Source organism: Anastrepha obliqua, chromosome 6 (assembly GCF_027943255.1).
Source record: "Anastrepha obliqua isolate idAnaObli1 chromosome 6, idAnaObli1_1.0, whole genome shotgun sequence".
Classification (NCBI taxonomy): domain Eukaryota; kingdom Metazoa; phylum Arthropoda; class Insecta; order Diptera; family Tephritidae; genus Anastrepha; species Anastrepha obliqua.
In genome coordinates, this window is record NC_072897.1 from 35,354,545 (window position 1) to 35,378,096 (window position 23,552).

Sequence of the window (23,552 nt, forward strand, 5' to 3'; positions counted from 1 at the left end):
GACATTTACACACACGTTACATACATATATATATAACAGTAATATAGTTTCACTTAATAAAGCCAATAAATTCAATACATAACACTGGCGACGAGGATGGGATATGTACAATAATACATAATAATAAAAACAACATACACATATACTATATATATGTACGTATTGCGCGTAGGCCACTCGAAAAGTGAAACAAAGCATAACGACAAAACCTACCGGCGCACAACAACAAGGACATTGAATGTGCAGGAACCGTTTGCAAATACAAAAATGCACTGACATTCACACAACCTTGTGTTAAGTCGCCTTATTCGCAAAGAATATTTTGAGGTCATAAAAATTGGATCAGACAACAAAAAGTCGCAAGTCAGCTCTCGTTGAGAGCACAAGGATCGTAACGGCAAGCAAATAAAAAGTAGCGGTGATTCGCATTCCTCAACTGATAGCAGCACATTCACTGTGAAGACGGAACGAGTTATTTTGCAAGAAGTCAAACGAGTCAACATGGCTGGAGTTGGGAACTTGGAACCATTTGATTTAAATCATCCAAATAAATGGTCAACGTATATGGCGCGTTTCGATTTGTTCCTTCTGGCCAATGATGTACAAGAGGAAGGTCGTCAAAAGGCAGCATTCCTCACATTGGCCGGAGCGCCACTCTACGACCTCTTGGCATCATTGGCGTCACCAAAGCAGGTTAGTAATCTGAATCTTCCCGATATAAAAACGATTCTAACCAACCATTTTTCTCCACGTCCATCCGAAATTGCGGCCTATTATCATTTTCACAAACGTGATCAATATCCGGACGAGTCTGTCAGTAATTACATCGCAGCATTGCGCACATTGGCAGTGGACTGCAACTTCGGTACGGCGCTCGACCGTGTGTGTGGCATGAAGGACGAAGGACTGCAGAAAAGCTTACTGGCAGAAAAGGATCTAACAGTGCAAAAGGTTATCGAACGTGCACTTTCGAATGAGGCAGCAGCCATCAGTGCTATGGCTATGAGGCACCCCAGCGAACCAGTTAATGTTGTCAACGACAATCGTTTTCGTACACGAACAAAAAACGCCGTCAACAGAAACCAGCAGCTGTCATGCAATGGTTGTGGTGGATCACACCCTCGTAAGCAGTGTCCATATCGTGAATCACTTTGCAACGCATGCGGAGTCAAGGGGCATCTGCATCGAGCCTGCCGCAGCGCGTCAAATGTCAATTCACACAGAGCGTCTTCATCCAACTCAACAAATGCTCGTTCAGGTTCAATGCGGAAAAAATCATCTCGTCGAGAGAATGTCAATCAGATCACGCCCTTGGTCAATCAGAAGAAGTCGATCTCAGTTACGATTAATGGCAGCACATGTATTTTTGAAGTGGATTCTGGGTCGCCTGTGACCATCATGACGGAATCTACGTTCAATAGCGTCTGGTCCAACAGAAGGCCAAATCTTTCCATGTGTGATTTGGATCTTAGCGATTACCAACGCAACCATATCCCAGTCAAGGGGATCATCGATGTGTCATTTTATTACAACCGCCGTAAAATTGACAACTTGCCGCTAATCATCGCAAACAGTGGTGGCTCTAATCTTGTTGGTTGTAACTGGTTCGATGCACTGGGCATACGTATAGAAGGAGTTTTTGCCGTCAACAGTGGTCTCAGCATCAAAGCCATTCTAAAGAAATACGATCATTTATTCTCAACAGATCTTGGTCGCTACACAGGACCACCAGTGTCTTTACAAATCGATTCGGCGGTGCCGCCCGTGAGACTGCCTCCACGCCGTATACCCTTCGCCATTAAGGGGCCCGTGGAAGAAGAAATCGATCACTTATGTTGTCAAGGTATTTTGGAGCCTGTGGAATACTCCGATTGGGCAACGCCAATAGTGCCCGTGGTAAAAAAGGATGGTTCCATCCGTATATGCGGTGACTACAAATCGACGCTGAATAAGGCAATTAAGCCACACTGTCATCAAATTCCAGCCGTTAGCACGCTTTTGGCTTCGATTGAAGGTGGATCGATTTATGCAAAAATTGATTTGGCACAGGCATACCAACAGCTCGTGGTTGATGAGCGTTCGTCACTCCTGCAAACCGTGTCAACGCATAAAGGCGCATTCATGGTAACCAGGCTGCAGTTTGGCATCTCATCAGCACCTGGTATATTCCAAAGCTGCATCGAAAACGTTTTGCAAAACATTCCTGGCGTCTTGCCGTACTTTGATGACATCGTGGTCATGGGTAAATCGAAAGATGAGCTTGCAAATAGACTGGAACAAATATTTGTACGTTTCGACAAGGCCGGACTACGTTTGCGCAAGGACAAGTGCCAATTCAGTGTGCCATCTATCGAATTTTTGGGGTTTAAACTGGACAATATCGGTATACGACCCTCACATGACAAGATCAAGGCCATTCATGAAGCACCATCGCCAAAGGACAAGAAGCAACTCCAAGCGTTTCTGGGCTTACTCAACTTTTATCACGCCTTTTTACCCAACAAAGGAACAATCGCTGAGCCGCTTCACCGCTTGCTCGACATAAGTGCTCGATGGTCTTGGAAAGAGCAACTCGAAACAGCTTTCAATACGCTTAAAAGGCTGATCATCAGAGAATGTGCTTATCCATTACAATGAGAACTTGCCGTTAGTGCTCACTTGTGACTCATCGCCGTACGGACTCGGAGCAGTTCTCAGCCACAGGTTAGCAGACGGGTCGGAGAAACCCATTGCATTCTACTCAAGGACGCTGTCGAAGGCAGAACGAAATTACGCACAGATAGATAGGGAAGCAGTCGCCCTCGTCTCTGGAGTGAAAAAATTCCACAACTACTTATACCCTGCAAAATCAACCGCTCCGATAAGCTGTACCAATACTTTTGCCGTCGAACTGAACTCAGTGCAAATAGAGGATGTTTAGTTTGGGGAAACCGCGCTGTAATTCCGTCTACTCTTCGAGGGTCTATTTTGAAAACTCTTCATGCACCACATCCTGGCATCGTCAAAATGAAGGCCGTTGCTCGAAGTTATGTTTGGTGGCCGAACATCGATGCGGAAATCGAACTCGTTGTGAAGAGATGCAGTTCATGTCAGCAAAATCGCAACGATCAACCCCAAACAACAACGCACCACTGGGAATCTGCAAAACGTCCATGGTCCCGCCTGCATGTGGATTTCGCAGGTCCTTTTCGAGGCAAATTATTCTTCATACTCATCGACTCCTACTCTAAGTGGCTTGAAGTGACCGTCGTTAATTCAACTTCGTCAGCGGCCGCTATTAAGGTGTTACGCCAAATATTCGCCACGCAACGGCTACCTGATGAGCTCGTGTCGGACAACGGAACAGCTTTCACATCTAAGGAGTTTAAGAACTTTATGAAGAACAATCTAATTCGACATATCCGTTCTGCGCCGTTTCATCCTTCTACAAACGGGCAGGCGGAGCGAATGGTTCAAAGTACCAAAAATTATTTGAAGAAAGCAGAGCCTGGCATAAACATCGATCTCAGCCTGGCTAGATATTTGTTCAACCAACACACCACCCCGCACTCAACAACGAACCGCTCGCCTGCAGAGCTACTGTTCAATCGTGAGCTGAAAACTTATTTCGACAAAATTCAACCTCACGAAATAGTTTACGGTAAGGTCACCGACCCTGTCAGTACTAAACCTTTTATTTCAGGCAGTCCAGTATGGGTTCGTAATCATTCGACGGGCCCGAGATGGATCGAGGGCCTGGTGGAAAATCAGACTGGGCCTATATCTTATGAGGTTCGGTTGAACGACTCTAGGGTCATCAAACGACATCAGGACCAGCTTCGTAGTCGGGTGGCATCAGGAGATTCCGACTGCGAAATACTGTCAACCGAAGACGTCGAAGCCAGCACAATCCAATCATCTGATGAAGTTGATTCAAGTACTTCTGGACACGTCGTGGAGACTCAATCGCCAGGGCCATCAACGAATCTACAGCCTGTCGCCTCGTCATCGCCAACACCGGAAGAACCGCGCAGATCGAAGCGCGACCGACAGGCCCCACAATTCTACTCCGCCTCTGGGTGTTAAGGGGTGTCATGTATGAGAAAAGCACAGAAGCAATAGAGACATCCACCGAACAAGTTGTCCCTCGGATCCCGACATTTACACACACGTTACATACATATATATATAACAGTAATATAGTTTCACTTAATAAAGCCAATAAATTCAATACATAACACCTATCAAATCTACAAATCCGATACCGCATTTTGCTTCATTTTCATAACCTTCTGTACAAAGGTAGTTGCCAATTTTTGTTATAATTCTGTTCTGAAGTAGTTGACTATGACTGATCGTTCGATTTGCTATTACTTCATTATAGGTCTCTTTGTCATTAAAATTTATTTTCTAATTTTTAGTTCGATTTGCAATAAAAGCGTGTTTTTTAGTTTTTTTAAACTATTTTTTATTTTCTTTTACTTCTTACTTTTTAGTTCGATTACCAAAAAAGCTTGTTTTTTAGTTTTTTTTTTAAACTACTTTTTATTATGAATGAAAATTATTGTTACCATTGCAGTCAGTGAATTAATGATTCGATATATTCGTGTTATATTTAATTCCTTTCTTATCGACTGTGAGTCTAAAGCTATGCAGTTATCGGCCGTGATAAAGAAGTAATCGGGATGAAGAACTTAATTCGTGGAGGGAGCCTGAGAAACGGCTACCCCACTCCTGAAACGGAGAGGTAACAACAAAATATACTGACATAATCAATATGATACATACTTTTTCCCATATAGATCATTGATTGAAGGTCGAGCCTTGTTTTTCTGAATGAAAATTATTGTTTTCATTTAGTCAGTGATTTATAGTCCGATTTAATTGTGTTATATTTAATTTCTTTTTTACCGACTATATGTCCAAAGATAGGCCAGCATTGGCCTTGACACAGATTAGATACTCTCAGCACAGAAAAAGGTGACCGTGGATTATATTGACACAATCAAAACGAGATGTAAAGTTCCAGTTTGGTTTTTTAGTTCATTTTTGTTGTGAATTGTACTTTAATCGATAAAATTTTATAAATGAAACTAGCGGACCCTCTGCCTGCTTCGCTAGGCATATCAAAATTAAGAATGAATAATGAACACTCGATTTAAATTCACTCTATGTGTATTTATTCTTTTTTTACAATATAAAATTAATGTTAATTTTAAACTTAAACTAACGCAAAGCCTTTTCGTAAACTACATTTTTTGTTTTGCCCTGAGTTGTGGTATAAATAAACAGAACTGATGGTTTTCCTACACGTGAACATGATACATATAATTGTCCGTGGGAGAAGCATGGATATTCTAAGTCAATTCCGCATAATTCTAGCGATTGTCCTTGTGCTTTGTTTATTGTGTTTGTTTTAATCTATCTTGCTCATTACGTTGTATACGTTCTTCAGGTGAATGGCCTGAACGTGATCTGGCCATACGTTCCCTTTGATTTTGGTTTTGAATTTCTCGCTCTTCTTGTGATTGATTTTGCCTTTCATTTGATCTATTTTGCGTTCTACGCGACCGACGACCGATATCATTTATTCGCATTTGAATTTAATCAAAAAAACATGAAAAACTCACAATGTGCATTACAATCGCTAGCAACAACAACGAAACCACCGTTTTTTTATTTTCACTGATTATTAAAATTTTACGCACAATATATTTTATTTTTATACATTTTTTCCCAAAAAAAAAAACAACAATGAAAACCGCATTTTAAAATTGTTGACCACTCAACAAATGGTTTTGATACAGCTGATTATTTTGACCTCAGTATATCCAGTAAACAAACTGTGGTGAAAGTCCTTTATAAGGACCAAGTTTATAGTGGTGAAGTTTTAGGTACAACACAATTTTCTGTACGCAAGGTTGCTCTTGGGCAAAAATAAAGTAATCTTTAGAAGTCATAAAAAAAAGTTGCAAATTTTAGATTAATTTCTTAAAGAAAAACTATTAATACATGCATTTACTTGAATAAGTAAACACCAAAAGTATACTAAAATGACTATTTAATGCGTTGTTTGATACAAATTTATATTATTGCTCAAAACCCTCTGCGCGCTGTCGCTGTCTTTTTGTTTCTGTATCGCAAGCGGTGAATTCACGTTTTTCAGAAAGTTGGCAACAGAAGAAAATTGAAGAAAGTACATATTTTGCTCATATTTGTTATTTTAGTTCTTAAATGAAAATGTGTTTCAGCAATTTTTTAATGTTGCAACTATTCTTTGGCTTTGAAACCGCTTACACTCACAAAATAATCCAACTCTTTTAAACACACATACAAATATAATTATTTATTTTGGTTTTTCCACTCGTCAAAGCAGAACATAAGGTTGCATTATTTAATTATTACCTAATACAAACTTGTTCTCTTTTAACAATGATAATATTACTATGTGAAATATGCATTTTTGTACTATATCCTGAGCATTTGTCTTCAGCGCTATACCTTTATCCCGTAAACGTACGTTTGCCCATATAAAATTGACTACCTAAATGCATGAAAAAAGTGTTAGCATAACTTTTTCGAGTATATATACATACAGGAGGATTTATTTTTTACATTTTGCTCGTCGGCTTTGAACTTCGAAAAATACAGTCTTATGGTTATTAATGGAATCAAATATATTTAACGAATTTTTATTTTATCTAAATCATAAAACGTTCAAATGAAGCTCAAAATATTTTTCCAGTTTAAAAAAAAGCAATGTGCTTTGATGCCGTGTCACGCATGCATAAAAGGGAAACAAAAGAGAGGACAACTATTGCGTTACGAATAATACAGTCCCATACGTCACTCGACATCGAAGCAATGTTATTCATGTCTGTGTATATTCTATTCATTCGCGTGTATTCTCATTCCGTATACCTAATGTCCGTATAAGGGAAACACGCAAATATTGTATTTTTCACACTTACACAACACACGCATACCTTTACCGATTTCTTTAAAACTTCACATAAACCATCTATGGACCAATACCAATGATCTGTGAAAGTTTGATGGAAATCGGTGAATGCGTTTAGGCGTGAATCGGCGACTAACGAACACAAAAAAACGTCTCCATTTTTATATATAAGATTATGGTAATGATAAATTCCTTCTTTATTTGCCAAAATTTTGTTCCGTAAAATAATTTCAAAATTTATGTTTTGATTATTTTATTGTAATTAACAAAATTACATTTTATATGAAAATTATTTCATCTTACATGAACATTGAATAGAGTACATTTGCGTGTATGAGACTTGTAGTATCTACGCATGTGTAAAGACTATACAAAGTGAGAATGCAACTACCCTGAAAACGTTTTAGCCTTCTATTCGTACTGCCGTGCCGCGTGCCCGAGCAAATTCGAATTCGAAAGAGTAAGTCGTAGACTCCCGAAATCAGTAAGATTAACTCGGAGAGTGCAGGCATGCGCAGACCGCGCGTTAGCTCTGACTTTCTTACTCTTCTACAGAAGATCTACTACTGTGGGCAAAAAGTAAGGTGAATTTATTTGTCAAAGTTCGCGGGATTAAAATTTCGCTCTAGTTATTTTTTTCATGAGTTGGCAGCACTGTTAATAACATCCGAGCAAACTTTCATGTGAATGTCATTATCAGTAATATATTTACGCTTGTGTTTACCAAACGACCAAGAGTGCATTTTTTGATTTTTACAATGTCTGATTTGATTGAGCAGAGAAGTGCCATCAAATTTTGTTTGCGGAATGAAATTTCGGCTGCGGAAACGTTTAGCATTCAGAAGGCATTTGGTGATTCGACCATGTCGCAGAAAAATGTTTATAAGTGGTACAAAGATTTCAAAGAGGGTCAAGAACGTGTTGATGACTTGGAGCGCTCCGGACGACCATCGACGACAACAGATGACCAACGTCAATAAAGTTGTTAGTGCTCAAAAATCGTCGGTTGACTGTTAAAGACCTTACTGATATGATCGGAATATCAGAAGGATCTGTGAAAACCATTTTGTAAGACCATTTGGGCCTACGAAAAGTCAAATCTCGTTTGGTACCGAAAACTCTCAATTTCTTGGAAAAAAGTCGTCGCGTTGATGTTTGTGAAACAATGCTTTCAGACTATCAGGACAAGCTCAAATGCATCATTACGGGAGATGAGACTTGGATTTATGCTTACGACCCTGGAACAACCGACCAATCAAACGAATATCGTGCTAAAGTCGAGGCCAGACCGAAAAGAGCACGTCAAAGTCGTTCAATAATAAAAAATGGTGTGGTGCACTATGAATTCCTTCGACCTGGCCAAACTGTTAATAAGGTATATTATTTGAGCGTTATGCGTCGTTTACGTGAAGCAATTCGTCTAAAAAGACCAGAATTATGGGTCAACAACTCTTGGTTTTTGCATCACGATAATGCACCGTCTCACACTGCACTCGTTCTTCGTGACGATTTCACCAAAAACTCCACGCATATCGTTCCGCAATCACCGTATTCGGCTGATTTGGCTCCGTGTGACTTCTAGCTATTCCCAAAACTCAAGAGACCGCTCCGGGGAATGCGTTTCGAGTCGATTGAGGAGATAAAAGCTGAATCGAAGAAGGTGCTGATGGCTATACCGAAAATGGACTATTTGGCATGTTTCGGGGATTGGAAAAACCGTTGGCATAAGTGTATTTCATCGAGAGGGGATTATTTTGAAGGGGATGAAATTGATTTACAAGAATAAATAAAGATTTTTCATTTTACAACCAAATTCACCTTACTTTTTGCCCACAGGTAAAAAAAGAAAATATTAATCCTGGCAATTCTAATAAGGCCAATGGAAAACTTTTATCAAATTATTGCATTGTCACCGGTCCTTGATAGGTGTGCAAAATTCCAAGTCAGTGAAAATTAAGCTCAAAGATTCCGTTACATACATACATCCCGAGCTAATAAAAGTGTGTTAACAACGAAAACTTAGACGCCGTTTGCAGCAAACCAGATATCCTGAGGATAAATTGAAACTCAACCAAAAAACAAAACAACTACACGTTCGAATTCAGACATTCAAAAATGATAATTTCAATCGATTTCTTAAGAGCCTCTCATCTGATAAGTCCACAGACTACTCCTTATGGAAGGCAGCAAAGTCTTTTAATCGACCGATAAAACACATAGCACCCATCAAAATAAACGACACCCAATGGGCAAAAACCAATGAGCAAAAAGCAAATTTATTTGCAGAGAATCTTCGTAAAACTTTCTATGCCAATGATGAATCTAAAGATATTGACATCGCGTCAAAGTGGATTGAAAGCGATGTAAGTATTGAGCCAGTTAGTAACGAAGAAGTAATGAGCGAAAATTTCAAAATGAAAACCAAAAAAAACGCCTGGTTTCGATTTCATAACTGCAGGAATTCTTCAGATATTGCCCAATAATTGTGTTCCTTGTCTGTGTCAATTGATTAATTTGTGCTTTTTGTTAAAATATTTTCCTATGTACTGGAAGACAGCAGAAGTAATTATGATTCTGAAAGCCGGAAAATCGCCAAATGACGTGTCTTCATACCGACCTATTTCTCTGCTACCAATGCTGTGCAAACTTTTTGAACGACTGTTACTGACTCGAATGTTGCGGATATAGAAAACAAGGGAGTTATTCCAACGCACCAATTTGGCTTTCAAAAAAATCACTCTACAATTGACCAAGTTCACAGGGTTGTTAGAACCATAGAGCGTGCGATAGAGGAAAATAAAGTTTGCGCTGCGGTGTTCCTTGACGTCTCGCAGGCATTTGACAAAGTTTGGCATACGGGCTTACTCCACAAACTAAAATTGATTTTGCGCAGGAATTATTGCGAAATCCTTTCTTCCTTAAAGTGTTAACAAAATACAGGGTGGGCCATATAGCGTTTGCTTTTTGAATCACCTGTTTTTTTGAGAACGGTAACACAATGCTGTGCAAACTTTTTGAACGACTGTTACTGACTCGAATGTTGCGGATATAGAAAACAAGGGAGTTATTCCAACGCACCAATTTGGCTTTCAAAAAAATCACTCTACAATTGACCAAGTTCACAGGGTTGTTAGAACCATAGAGCGTGCGATAGAGGAAAATAAAGTTTGCGCTGCGGTGTTCCTTGACGTCTCGCAGGCATTTGACAAAGTTTGGCATACGGGCTTACTCCACAAACTAAAATTGATTTTGCGCAGGAATTATTGCGAAATCCTTTCTTCCTTAAAGTGTTAACAAAATACAGGGTGCGCCATATAGCGTTTGCTTTTTGAATCACCTATTTTTTGAGAACGGTAACACAAATGACATGTCAAATGTGTTCATAATTTACTTCTTCTTCTTAATTGGCGCGATAACCGCTTACGCGATTTTGGCCGAGTTTAACAAAGCACGCCAGTCGTTTCTTTCTCGTGCTAACCGGCGCCAATTGGACACACCAAGTGAAGCCAAGTCCTTCTCCACCTGATCTTTCCAACGCAGAGGAGGCCTTCCTCTTCCTCTACTACCAGCAGCTGGTACCGCATCGAATACTTTCAAAGCCGGAGCGTTTGTATCCATTCGGACGACATGACCCAGCCAACGTAGCCGCTGGATCTTTATTCGCTGCGCTATGTCTATGTCGTCGTAAAGCTCATACAGCTCATCGTTCCATCGCCTGCGATATTCGCCGTTGCCAACGTGCAAAGGTCCAAAAATCTTACGCAGAATCTTTCTCTCGAACACTCCAAGCGTCGCTTCATCGGATGTTGTCATCGTCCAAGCTTCTGCGCCATACGTCAGGACGGGCATGATGAGAGTCTTGTAGAGTGTTAGTTTTGTTCGTCGAGAGAGGACTTTACTGCTCAGTTGCCTACTTAGTCCAAAGTAGCACTTGTTGGCAAGAGAGATTCTACGTTGGATTTCAAGGCTGACATTGTTATCGGTGTTAATACTGGTTCCTAAATAAACGAAGTCTTTTACAACCTCGAAATTATAACTGTCTACAGTGACGTGGGTGCCGATACGCGAGTGCGCCGACTGTTGGTTTGAAGACAGGAGGTACTTCGTTTTGTCCTCGTTCACCACCAAACCCATTCGCTTTGCCTCATTATCCAGTTTTGAGAAGGCAGAACTAACAGCGCGGTTGTTAAGGCCGATGATATCGATATCATCGGCATACGCCAACAATTGTACGCTCTTATAAAATATTGTGCCTGAGCGATTAAGTTCTGCGGCTCGTACGATCCTCTCCAACATCAGGTTAAAGAAGTCACACAACAGCGAGTCACCCTGTCTGAAACCTCGTTTGGTATCAAACGGATCGGAGAGGTCCTTCCCAATTCTGACGGCGCTGCTGGTGTTGAGCAACGTCATCTTACATAGTCGTATTAGTTTTGCGGGGATACCAAATTCAGTTATCGCGGCATACAGGTAACTCCTTTCCGTACTGTCGAATGCAGCTTTGAAGTCGACGAAAAGGTGGTGTGTGTCGATTCTCCTTTCATGGGTCTTTTCCAAGATTTGGCGTATTGAGAATATTTGGTCGATGGTAGACTTTCCAGGTCTGAAGTCACACTGATAAGGTCCAATCAGTTGGTTGACGGTGGGCTTCAGCCTTTCACACAATACGCTCGCTAGAACCTTATAGGCGATATTTAGAAGACTAATCCCGCGGTAATTGGCACAAATTGCAGGGTCGCCCTTCTTATGGATTGGGCAGAGCACACTTAAATTCCAATCGGCAGGCATGCTTTCATCCGACCATATTTTGCATAGGAGCTGACGCATGCACCTTACCAGCTCCTCGCCGCCATGTTTGAATAGCTCAGCTGGCAGTCCGTCGGCGCCAGCGGCTTTGTTGTTCTTTAGCCGTGATATTGCTATTCTCACCTCGTCATGGTCGGGTAACGGAACTACAATTCCGTCGTCATCGATTGGGGTATCGCGATCTTCACATTCTCTACGACATGCGCAGCTGTCACTGTTTAACAGGTTCGAGAAGTGTTCCCTCCATAATTTAAGATTGCTCTATACGTCAGTCACCAGATCGCCGTCTTTGTTCTTACAGGAAAACGGCCCGGTCTTAAAACCTTCTGTAAGCCGCCGAACTTTCTGGAAGAATTTTCGGGCGTTGTTTCTGCTGGCCAGCATCTCAAGTTCCTCGTACTCTCGTATTTTGGCGTCTCATTTCTTTTGTCGGATAATACGTCTCTCTTCCTTTCTTAGCTTTCGGTAGCGATCCCACATGGCTCGCGTTGCGCCCGATCGCAGCGTAGCTCTATAGGCGGCATCCTTTCTTTCTGCGGCAGCATGACATTCCTCGTCGTACCAATTGTTTTTTCGGGCTCGCCGGAATCCGATTTCTTCTTCGGCGGCGGTACGTAGGGAACGAGAAATGTTGCTCCATTGCTCGTGCATGCCGGTTTGTTGGGAAGTGCTCTCTGAGAGCAGGAGTGAGAGTCGAGTGGCGAATCTTCTGGCTGTCTGTTGTGATTGCAGCTTTTCGATGTCGAACATTCTTTGCGTAGGTAGATGTACGTTTTTTGCTGCACAGAGGCGTGTGCGCAGTTTGGCTGCAACAAGGTAATGATCCGAGTCAATGTTGGGTCCTCGGATCGTACGTACATCTAATACACTAGAAGCGTGTCTTCCATCTATCACAACATTATCGATCTGGTTTCGCGTTTTTCGATCAGGGGACAGCCAGGTAGCTTGGTGGATTTTTTTATGCTGGAATCTGGTGCTGCAGACTACCATGTTTCGGGCCCCGGCGAAGTCGATCAGCCTCTGTCCGTTACCGGATGTTTCGTTGTGCAGGCTGAACTTTCCGACTGTGGGACCAAAAATTCCTTCCTTGCCCACCCTGGCGTTGAAGTCGCCAAGCACGATTTTTATGTCGTGGCGGGGGCAGTGCTCATACGAACGCTCCAAGCGCTCATAGAAGGAATCTTTGGTCGCATCGTCCTTCTCTTCCGTCGGGGCGTGGGCGCAAATTAGCGATATGTTAAAAAAACGTGCTTTGATGCGGATTATTGCGAGACGCTCGTCCACCGGAGTGAGCGACAGTACTTGGCGACGAAGCCTCTCTCCCACAACAAATCCGACACCGAATTTGCGCTCCTTTACATGGCAGCTGTAGTAGACGTCGGTCCTATGGTTTTCTTGCCTTGCCCCGTCCATCGCATCTCTTGGATGGCAGTGATGTCAGCCTTTGCTCTTACGAGGACATCAACCAGCCGGGCAGAGGCACCTTCCCCATTAAGGGACCGGACATTCCAGGTGCATGCCCTCAAATCGTATTCCTTATTTCGTTTGCAGGGGTCGTCATCAGGGTTGGAAGTTCTAATCCGAGGCTTTGTTGCTGTTTTCTTTGGGGGGGATTTTTAAGTGGCGGGTCCCAAACCCAGCGCACAACCAGCTAGCTGGGATGCTTTGCCTTCTCACGTTAGCTCACTCCCGAACGGGTGTTCGAAAGCTAACCAGAGGATACGTGGGCTAATCCCGGACGTTGTGAGCTGCTTGAACCATATGTAGAAGAATCGTCCTGGTCACTCCCAAGTGAATGGCGATCAGTAACTTTCCCCACTTGAGTGGACTTCTACCCATGGAACCATCCTCCAAGCTCATAATTTACTTAAAGGTTTGATATTTACGAAATGGGACGCTATACGCTTGAACAAAATTGGGAAATATTGAAAACCTATTTCCAAAGTGGTGAGTCTTCTTCTTCTTTTCTGATTTTCACATCGGTAGCTACGTCAATAAGCAAAATTGTCGGATTTGGGGCTCAGAAAATCCACACGTTACTGTAAAGAAGCAAATGCATCCACAACGAGTCACTGTTTGGTGCCGTTTTTGGTCTGGCGGCATCATCGGGCTATTTTTTTCGAAAATGAGCGAGGAGCCGCGGTTATAGTAAATGGCGACAGTTACCGTGACATGCTGAACGAGTTGTTTCGAAAAATTGAAGACGATGACATGGACGACATTTGGTTTCAACAGGACGGTGCAACTTGTCACACTGCCAAAGTTACACTCGAACTTTTGACTACCGTTTTTGAAAACCGAATAATCAGCCGAAATTCCAATATCAATTGGCCGCCTTCGAACTGTGATTTAAGCCCGTTGGACTATTTTTGGTGGTGAGCCGTTAAGGACAAATGCTATGCGAACCATCCAGAGACGATTGATGCTTTAAAACACGAAATGGAAGTTGCCATTCATGAAATTAGAGCCCAAGCAATCGAAAATGTGATTAAAAATTGGGTTGATCGAATGGCCTACTGTAACGCCAGTCGTGGCAGTCATTTGAACAATATTATTTTTCATTCATAAATGGCAATGTTCAATCTTTAAAATAAAAAAAAATTTGAAAACATATTTATAAGTTTTTTTTTTATAGCCGATTCAAAAAGCAAATTTTACATGGCCCACCCTATACCTTGATGGCAGATACTTTCGTGTCAGACTTGACAACGCCTATTCTTCATTACAAAAAGCATGCATGAGGGTACCTCAAGAAAGCATCCTGGGCCCTCTCTTGTACCTCTTGTATACGTATGATTTTCCGGTTCAAGAGCAAGACTTTACCTCAACCTTTGCAGATGACACGGCTATCCTAGCAGTTGGAGAATTAATCGAGACTACAACGACGAAATTGCAATCAGCGGTGAGTTTTATTACAACATGGGCAAAAAAATGGCGTGTCAAACTAAATAATTCAAAATCAGTGCACATTGTATTTGGCCTGAAAAAAAAAAAACAATTTACCAGCCAGTCTACATAAACAGCGTAAATATACCGTACGTCAACGAGGCAAAATATCTTAGAATAACCCTTGATGCTAAACTGCGTTGGAAGGCGCATGTTAAGAAAAAGCGTGAAGAGCTGGAATTAAAAACAAAAAACCTTCTTTATCTTATTGGTAGACACTCTATTCTGTCAACGAAGAACAAACTACTGCTATATAATCAAGCGAATCTTGCGTGACTATTATCCAACGATGCCAAAATAAAAATGTTGCGCAACATCGTCAATGCTCCGTACTATGTGAGAAATCTCGACCTCCATCGTGATCTTGGTATGCTACTCGTCACTGCCATGGCTCACAGACAACGTATAAGTACACATGTCAACGCTGAAGCATTGGCTTTCCTTCAGCCAAATACTCATCGTCAGCGGCTCAAGCGTAAAACAGTTTTAGACCAGATGGGCACCCAGTAGCAGCTGTACGTTATATATTTATACATTCATAATGAATTTATGAATATTAAGGTGTCTTAGTTTCTGCTTTTTTAATGTACATATATGTTCAATAATTTTCAATCAATTTCCTGTAAGAACAAAGATGGCGATCTGGTGACTGACGTACAGAGCAATCTTAAATTATGGAGGGAACACTTCTCGAACCTGTTAAACGGTGACAGCTGCGCATGTAATAGAGAATGTGAAGATCCCGATACCCCAATCGCTGACGACGGAATTATCGTTCCGTTACCCGACCATGACGAGGTGAGAATAGCAATATCACGGCTAAAGAACAACAAAGCCGCTGGCGCCGACGGACTGCCAGCTGAGCTATTCAAACATGGCGGCGAGGAGCTGGTAAGGTGCATGCATCAGCTCCTATGCAAAATATGGTCGGATAAAAGCATGCCTGCCGATTGGAATTTAAGTGTGCTCTGCCCAATCCATAAGAAGGGTGATCCTGCAATCTGTGCCAATTACCGCGGGATTAGTCTTCTAAATATCGCCTATAAGGTTCTAGCGAGCGTATTGTGTGAAAGGCTGAAGCCCACCGTCAACCAACTGATTGGACCTTATCAGTGTGGCTTCAGACCTGGAAAGTCTACCATCAACCAAATATTCACAATACGCCTAATCTTGGAAAAGACCCATGAAAGGAGAATCGACACACACCATCTTTTCGTCGACTTCAAAGCTGCATTCGACAGTACGGAAAGGAGTTACCTGTATGCCGCGATAGCTGAATTTGGTATCCCCGCAAAAATAATACGACTATGTAAGATGACGTTGCTCAACACCAGCAGCGCCGTCAGAATTGGGAAGGACCTCTCCGATCCGTTTGATACCAAACGAGGTTTAAGACAGGGTGACTCGCTGTCGTGTGACTTCTTTAACCTGATGTTGGAGAGCATCGTACGAGCCGCAGAACTTAATCGCTCAGGCACAATATTTTATAAGAGCGTACAATTGTTGGCGTATGCCGATGATATTGATATCATCGGTCTTAACAACCGCGCTGTTAGTTCTGCCTTCTCCAAACTGGATAAAGAGGCAAAACGAATGGGTTTGGTGGTGAACGAGGACAAAACGAAGTACCTCCTGTCTTCAAACAAACAGTCGGCGCACTCGCGTATCGGCACCCACGTCACTGTTGACAGTTATAATTTCGAGGTTGTAAAAGACTTTGTTTATCTAGGAACCAGTATTAACACCGATAACAATGTCAGCCTTGAAATCCAACGTAGAATCTCTCTTGCCAACAAGTGCTACTTTGGACTAAGTAGGCAACTGAGCAGTAAAGTCCTCTCTCGACGAACAAAACTAACACTCTACAAGACTCTCATCATGCCCGTTCTAACGTATGGCGCAGAAGCTTGGACGATGACAACATCCGATGAAGCGACGCTTGGAGTGTTCGAGAGAAAGATTCTGCGTAAGATTTTTGGACCTTTGCACGTTGGCAACGACGAATATCGCAGACGATGGAACAATGAGCTGTATGAGCTTTACGGCGACATATGTAGACATAGCGCAGCGAATAAAGATCCAGCGGCTACGTTGGCTGGGTCATGTCGTCAGAATGGATACAAACGCTCCGGCTTTGAAAGTATTCGATGCGGTACCAGCTGGTGGTAGCAGAGGAAGAGGAAGGCCTCCTCTGCGTTGGAAAGATCAGGTGGAGAAGGACTTGGCTTCACTTGGTGTGTCCAACTGGCGCCGGTTAGCACGAGAAAGAAACGACTGGCGCGCTTTGTTAAGCTCGGCCAAAATCGCGTAAGCTGTTATCGCGCCAATTAAGAAGAGAAGATATGTTCAATAAAAATTGCTCGTTAGTATCTTTATTTAGTTGTACTAGTTGTAATTTCTAAACGTTATTTTACTTGATTTACAATAAAGCGATTACTGAAAATACTTATATACGTTTAATTTCATTATTCTTTATTATATCGGTTATTAACACTATGTTAATAATAATAATAATAAATAATTACTTATCTCTATGTTTTGTCATTGAAGTGTCCATTTTATAAATATTTGTCACCCTTAGGTTCCCATTATCCCTTTAGATTATTTTTCAATCAGGTTTGAACCTTAAGTTCCCCTCTTAGTTTGAAGCTCTTTGGCAGGCATCCCAGTCGGGGTTTTAGTGGATCCCAAAAGGGTGGCCAAAGTTCGTGGAAGCGAAGGTACTTAGGTCACCCAAGCTGACCCTTTTCTGATAATGATGATAGGGCGGTGTGTGAGGGTCAGCAGAGTAAAAACGTCTCAAGGTCGAAATCTAAACTGCCACATTCAAAATCTATTTGACAGAACGATGTCTGTCGGGTCCGTTAGTTGAATATAAAACTTAGTCGGCAGTATTAAAAAAATTATGTTTATCACTGAGAATGAACCGAGTATTAAATTTTACCGAGATAACGATCCAAATCATAAGACACAGATGTGTTTTCTCCACAACTGCGGTAATATTATTAATACACCAGCCCAGAGCCCCGATATAAAAAAATTTGGCTTCCAAAAAGGCATAGGAGTGACCGAGTTTTATACTTTGAATTTTTTGCATCCTCAGGAATAGCATCAGGTAATCACGTTTCTGTATTAAGTTTAGACTTCGAGAACGCGTTCGATAGAATCGCCCTTCATGTGGTTCTTAACCAACTCAAGCGCTCGAAAATACACTAAGGATTTTGGCTTAACATTCGACGAAAACTTACATATAAGAAACACTGTAATGTCATTAGAATAAGCTTATTTGTAAAACTTAACATAATTAAGTTTTTATCTTCTAAGCATTGTCATGTTCTTCCACACACACTTGTTAACGTAACAAAGGCCCTACGGTTATCCAAAATCGATTTTAGACTTTGTATTTAGGGACATTGTGCTAAGGAAAACATCAAATTATTAAATGCTCTTTGGACTGATGAATTCGGCGAAGCAACAAACTATTTTTATCACGGATTTGCTAAAATTTCCCAAAGAGTCCACTACCTCCACGTCCAAAATTTCAATGAAACCGCTGCACCTTTAAGAAAAAAATGAGAGTTCATTTATACAGGTGGATCTAAAACAGACAGCAGTACATCGTTGGCAGTCACAAACCAGCTTGGTGTCACAATCTCAGTCGGTGCTTTACCTTCCTAAAGGGTGTTTTTTTTAGAGGTTAGGTTTTCAAGATGAAATAAAACGTATATAATTTAATGTTATGGCCAAGAATTTAGCTTTATTATAAAGATAAGGGTTTGCCATTATGTTTTAAAAATGATTTCGGGCAAGTGGCCGCCGCGGCTGGCTCGAATAAATTCCAGCCGAGAGGCCCAATTTTCGACCACTTTTTGCAGCAATTGGGGCCGTATGTCAGCAATAACGCGCCGAATATTCTCTTCCAAGACGTCAATCGTCTCGGGCTTATCTGCGTATACAAGCGACTTCACATAGTCCCACAAGAAATAGTCCAGCGGTGTTATATCACACGATCTTGGAGGCCACGCCACAGGTCCACGGCGCGAGATAATGCGCTCACCAAAAGTTTCCTTCAATAAATCGATTGTTGCGTTGGCTGTATGGCATGTAGCGCCGTCTTGTTGGAACCAAAGGTCGTCCACATCAACATCGTCCAATTCAGGCACGAAAAAGTCATTAATCATGGCTCTATAGCGCTCTCCATTGACTGTAACATTATGGCCGGCTTCATTTTTAAAGAAATATGGACCAATGAGGGAATCAGTTACGTATACGTTGGGTATAGCGTCTATTGGCGTAACTGAAACTGTTAATTTCAAAATGTCATAACTTTTTTTTAAAAAATCATACAATAATTTTAAAAAATGGGTTTTAAAGCTAAAGAGTTGTACTATGCGACCTTCTCGTCGAAAATTGAAAAAAAAAATTTTTCTATCCCAAAAAAAATTATCAAAAATGGCTAAAATGGCCATTTTTTGACCTTTTAGGCTTCATTTACCAAAAATCCTGACGTGATGGAGCATTTTGAAGGTCAGATCGTTTTCAGCGCATAAAAAACTACAAGAAACAAGTACAGCCATTCTAGAAACTGAAAAAAGTTAAATTTCGCAGGCCTGTGTTATTTTCGTAATAAATTTGCACGATTTGCAAACGTTGTTCAGGTGTAAGTCTATTCATTATGAAATGGCAAACCAAACTGAGCATAAATCAAGTGACAGCTGTCAAAAAGACCATCTACGAAAAAAGTAGTGCCAACTTGAAAACCTAACCTCTAAAAAAAACACCCTTTACTACTCAGTATTCCCAGTGGAAGCAGCTGCATTACTTGAAGCGGTACTTTAGCTTCTCACAAAGGCGGCAAATTCATTGTTTGCAGCGATAGTAAATCTGTAATGGACGCTCTCTTGAACCATTCTAATGAAACCCTGAGATTTTCGGAAAATTATACAAAAATCTCTTCAGGAAGCGTACAATAGTCAATGGATTAATTACTAACACCACTACAAAAAGTAATATACAATCCTACTGGCATCAAACCCATGTCTTTTCAGAGCCTGAAGATATTTACACGCATTCGAATCGGTCTCTTTCTGCAACTCAAACTATTACACGACAACACACCTCCTCGATACCTGCACAGGATTGAAATGCAATAGAAATGCAATTCATCCTAACCTTGAACTTTCGAATCTACTCATCACAGGTGACAATAGCATTAACTTAATTTGAAAATTTAATTAACAAATAAATTAAAACTTTAACTCTTTGCGAAAACTCTGTATAAACTTATACTCCACCTAACCTCTCACTATCCACTAATCTTCTAACACTTCCTCAATAACCCTCTCCCATTCTCTTGAGACCCCTAAGATGGTGTATAGTTACTTATGTATTTTGTTGCTCTAGTTTAAGATACCGTAAGCCGAAGGCTTAGTCGGCAGTGCTAAGAAACTTGGGTTTATCATTTGTAAATTTTACCAAGATAACAATCCAAAGCATAAGGAGCATAATGTGCAGAAGTGTCTTCTCTACAATTGCGGTAAAGTTAGTCCCGACGTAAACGTGATTGAAAATTTTTAAGCCTTTTTGAAGAAAATAATCGCTAAGAGGCATCCAAAGAATGCAGCTGCATTAAAAACTGCAATAATGGAGGAATTAAAGAATATACGGAACCTATACGACGTAAACAAATTAGTCCATTCCATGAAAAAGCGCCTTCAAAATTACTGAAGCTAACGGTTATCATACCAAATATTAAATTAATCAAAAAATGACGTACTAACATTATCACATTGTTTAATAAGAAAAGTATGTATTAATGTTTGCAAAAACACTTTATTGACAGTGTCGAAATAGTGTGTTATCGGTTTTTATTGCTTTAATTGTTGTTTTCCCAAGAATTTGAGGTTTCGTTCGTGTCTGGCCCGTTTTTCATGAAGCTACTGCTCGGTGCATGTTTCATACCGTTTGTTTATGATAAAATATTATTAAAATAAAAAGTTTTGAAATAATCTCGTCGGATATGAATCGAAAAATTTAATTTATTTTCAATGCCAAAACTCATTTTTCACACAGTGTATGAATATGATATTAAGTTTTTTAATTTGTATCGTCTGATTTTATCTTACACCCCATAAATTTTTTAATTTTTTCAATACACTCCCAAAATAATCTACGTTTGTATTTATTAATGATTGGTGTGCAAACTTTCTTAGTAATAACTACTATGACAAAAGTATATAACACATGTTAGTCACAGATGCTGAGAGCTCAACTTGGGACATTGTATCTTATATTCTTGTTTAAATTTATTAATCTTGTTTATTTAGATTAAGACAATTTATGTACGAAATCTTTACAAATAAACATAATTAAAAACAGAAAAAAAGAAGAAGAAGAGCAAACTGTTGCAACAAGTTCGAGACGCGAGAAAAGATGTCTTTGATCGTATATATGTACAAAAAGGAATCGACACGAAGCAAATGTGATGTCGATTTGTCTTTGCCTAAGCACGGAGTAAGCGTACGGTGTATGTTTGTATGCACATTGTTCTTTAGAATCTTTGATGCTTTGGCAATATTTCGAATTTATTGAATGAATTGCTATTTATGCAGGTATTTTTTATTTATTTTAATTTACGTTTTATTTCATATGAAGTATTTTATAGTATTTTCTTTTTTCTCTGCCATATTTTATTTTTTATCTACAGTGGTCACACAATTATTCGTACACTCACAGTTTATAAACAGATACACCTGATATTAACACGATTTATACAAAAGCAAAAAAACTGGATATACTCGTATAAAATAACATACTTATTCAATATTTAATTAAAAAAACTTCCAAATTCATTTTTGGAATTAGAGAACTTAAGGCAATAACGAAATAAGCACAATTTTATATAAAAATTTTATTCGTAGATAGGAGTACGTATCATACTCCTCATATCTAAAGAGTATTTTATTAAAAAAAATAATAGAAAAAACTAGTATTCAGTACTTTGTTGGGCCGCCTTTAGCTTTAATAACTACTTCCACACGTCGATGCATACTTTTTACCAATACCTTGGTTTCATTAGCTGCAATTTTCTCCCACTCAACACTTAAAGCCGTCTTTGACGCCTTTGATGTTATTTTGTGCTTTCTGATTCTCTTTTCTAAAAGCACCCAGCCATGCTCAATTGGGTTCAGATCCGTTGATTGAGGTGTAGTTTTAAGCTGTTTGCAGTGGTAAATGAGCCATTCTTGTACGAGATAAGATGAATGTTATGGGTCATTGTCTTGTTGAAACAAGAACCCTTTAGCATTCAGTCCAGTTCAACGGCCCTATCATGCAAATTGTTCTCTAAACTGTTTGACACTTGTAAACACCATTTTTCTTATTCCAGAAAGCGATTTGCCGATTTTGTGCAGAAACTTGTTGTCCAAGTACAATTCAATAACAATTTCACGCATTTCTAATGGTAAATCCGCATTTCGTCCCATTTAGTCACTTTCAAACGAGCAACTGAAACTGAATCGGCGATAAAAACTAAGAAAAACCAATCTTATTTCGTTTTTAGCACTACTGTTTTTATGTACTATTACTTTTGCAGCAACAACATCATGAGCTGAAAGTGTAAGAATACATGTGTTGCAGCATTTTGCTACAACTGCCTGCTGTCCGAATGTAACATTCTTAAGCTAAATACACACCAGGCAACCGTTGAAGCAACGGTTGCAGCAACGTGTTGCCTTTGTTTAAGAAACACGTTGCGACCGTTGCTTCAATCTCAGTATTGTGTATAACTATGGTGCAGGAAAGGTACAAGCGGAAGATACGTAAAATTAAATTTTTTAAATGATCGACGAAATGCCTAAAATTACTTCATTAAGGAAGAATTACTCTACTTAAGGAAGAAGAGATGCAACAAAAGAAGAGAAAAAAAATCTGGTCCAAAAATTGGCTTTTAAAAAAATCGAATTTTCGAACGAGAGGCTGCTGAAAGAACTGAAGGAAAATGAGCCAGCGGACTATAAAAATTACATGAGGATGGACGAAGCCCTGTTTAGAAAATTGTTGGACTTCGTAAAGGCCAAAATAACGAAACAAGATACCATAATGAGAGAGGCAATATCAGCAGAAATTAGACTGGATATAACTTTGCGGTATCTTGCAACAGGAAACGCTTTTGCGGACTTGAAATTTTTATCAATTTTATTGTATTCATTTTTTAATTGTTCGTATGCTTTTTTTCTAAAATTTTTATTTTTATATTTTTCACTACTTATATCCCACAGCTCTCTCAAATTTTTATATTCGTTAATAACATTAACATAATTTTCATTATTTTCAATTGCCATTTTTTCCTATTTCACTTTATTTTACTCCGCACGAACCTTGTTCTTTGCTTGTGTTCGACGAACTGAACGAGTAAAAGCAGTAAACAATGATACACACGAAGCAACGGTTGCAGCAACCTATCCCAAAAATCAAATTTATTTGATATTTCAGGCAACGGTTGCAGCAACACGAAAATCATTTGGCAACACAGCTACACACGAGGCAACGGTTGCTTCAACATGGCCGAGTTGCTGCAACGGTTGCCTGGTGTGTATTTAGCTTTACAGTGACCCAAAAGAAATATATTGTCACAGCAAATATATTGTGCAAAGTTAAAGTTTTTTACGTACTACGCAGAATGTACGAATAAATTGTGTGACAATTGTAAATATTTATATGTCACATATATAAAATAAATATTGCATATGTATGTATTTTACAGCTTAATACATACATTTGAAAAACTTATGGTCAAACGAATTCTTATATATATTTACACATATTATCGCGCATATGTATGTATGATGTTGCCTACGCA

At 40.0% G+C, this 23,552-nt stretch overlaps 2 protein-coding genes across 2 annotated transcripts; both read left to right on the forward strand.

The window, feature by feature from the left end:
- The first annotated feature begins 501 nt into the window (after positions 1-501).
- LOC129250346 (uncharacterized protein K02A2.6-like) lies at positions 502-2,637 on the forward strand. The gene has a single exon (XM_054889976.1). The coding sequence runs from the start codon at positions 502-504 to the stop codon at positions 2,635-2,637; it is 2,136 nt and encodes a 711-aa protein (XP_054745951.1).
- Positions 2,638-3,006: 369 nt separating this feature from the next.
- Positions 3,007-4,065, forward strand: LOC129250347 (uncharacterized protein K02A2.6-like). Its single transcript, XM_054889977.1, has one exon. It carries the CDS (start codon positions 3,007-3,009, stop codon positions 4,063-4,065), a length of 1,059 nt encoding a protein of 352 aa, XP_054745952.1.
- The last annotated feature ends 19,487 nt before the right edge of the window (positions 4,066-23,552 follow it).